This window comes from Corvus brachyrhynchos, unplaced genomic scaffold (genome assembly GCF_000691975.1).
Source record: "Corvus brachyrhynchos isolate BGI_N302 unplaced genomic scaffold, ASM69197v1 scaffold229, whole genome shotgun sequence".
Classification (NCBI taxonomy): domain Eukaryota; kingdom Metazoa; phylum Chordata; class Aves; order Passeriformes; family Corvidae; genus Corvus; species Corvus brachyrhynchos.
This window is the reverse complement of record NW_008240042.1, coordinates 137246-138746: the sequence shown is the minus strand read 5'-3', so window position 1 is coordinate 138746 and position 1501 is coordinate 137246. Positions and strand designations below refer to the sequence as shown.

Below are 1501 nucleotides of genomic sequence, written 5' to 3'. Positions count from 1 at the left end.
TGGAAAGACGGTGTGGCCAGGAAATGCACCATCAGGAGGGCGCGATGGGGACTTCTCCCTGGATGAGGTGGATGAGCCAAGGGGGAGGATGCTCTGTGGGCCTCCCCAGCAAGCCCAGAGAGGCTGGTGGGCCTGAGCAAGAGCTAGTAGGGTTCAATATCCCAAGGGAGGGATGTGTGGGGGTTGTTGGCCGAATTGCAGCCCCACAGATGGTTGGGCCAGGGAAGTGCTGGGGCCAGAAATCCCCTTATGCCCAGGGGCCAGCCCACCCCCAGCACACTGCTTGTGGCAGAGAGACTGCCTGAAGTCCCGTTGCAAACACCAGAGTCAGCAGATCCTCAGATACAGAAATGCCTTTATTTCTCCAGTAGCTGGAAGTGAAACCGTGAGGACAGAGGCTTTTTCTCACTGCTTCTTTACTTGTTTCGCATCAGTGCACAAACACCGCTACCCTATGCCATGTAGCATGGCTGCTGTTCCCTGGCTGTCTAGCACAGCACACCCACACATCCCTGCTGCTGTGCCATGTGCAGCCTCCCCCAAATTAACAGCAGATCACATGAACCAGCGATTTTTGGCTCCTGGGCTGTGAAGCACCGTGTGCCCCCCAGCAACCTGCCCCTCACCCAGGCGAGAGCAGAGCCCGTGGCGGGGACGCCAAGGGGGAAAACGCGGCATGTGGGACCCCCCAACTCCACCGCTGGAGCCTGCCGGGGTGGATACCAGCCGTGCCTCAGAGGGGCCCCTGGATCCAGCGGCCTTGGGGGTACCCTGGGGATCCCCACCCTGAGGGCTGCAGTCCCATCTGTCCGCTCTCACTCTGACTGCCCTGGTCCCCCTCGGAGGACTGGCTGCTGTCGGCGCTCCCGGGGCCGGGGTAGGGGCCGTGGGGGCCGCCGCCCGCCCCGCCGAGGCTGTAAAAGGCCCGCTCGCGGACGTGGAGCTCGTCAGCGCGTTTCACCTGGTCCAGCTGCCTGCTGCGGCCCAGCGTCGCGAGCGTGCCCGGCGCCCCAGCCCCCAGCCTCCTGCCGTGGTGCCCGGGAATGCGGCCGTCCCCGGCCCCTGGCACTGCTCCCCCGCTCTCGCCGCCTCGGCCCCGCTCCCGGCCCCTGCCTGCTACCGTGCTGTCCATGTCGTGCCCTGCCTGTGGAGTGGGGCTAGCCCCTGCTTTGATGGCCTGCGACCTGCCCCCAGCATTGCCATCATAGCCGCCAACACTGGTCTGGGCTCCGCTCGACGCCCAGCTGCTGGGTTTCCCACGTGGGGAAGGTGCTTTGTCCGTCCTGGGTGTCTTGTCCAGCCCTGCTCCCCCTGGACGGACCCTCACCCCTGCCCCGGGCCGTCCCTTCACACGGGGGGATTGGGAGGTGGCTGTCCCCACTTCCCCGCTCCCTCCTCTGCCCAGCACAGTGCTCCTGCCTGCCTTGCGGCTGCTGGCTGTCACCGACGGGGTGGTGCGGTCTGCCTCGGTAGCGGCCAGGAGGATGCTGGCCCCTTCGGC

At 65.9% G+C, this 1501-nt stretch overlaps 1 protein-coding gene across 1 annotated transcript in view; it reads right to left on the bottom strand.

The window, feature by feature from the left end:
- Positions 1-335: 335 nt before the first annotated feature.
- Positions 336-1501, bottom strand: part of MEPE (matrix extracellular phosphoglycoprotein) — a 5686-nt gene continuing 4520 nt past the window's right edge. Inside the window, exon 5 of the mRNA XM_017744104.1 lies at positions 336-1496. Coding sequence (XP_017599593.1) covers positions 734-1496 — 763 coding nt within the window. The 3' untranslated portion in view covers positions 336-733. The remainder of the gene's footprint in view (positions 1497-1501) is intronic.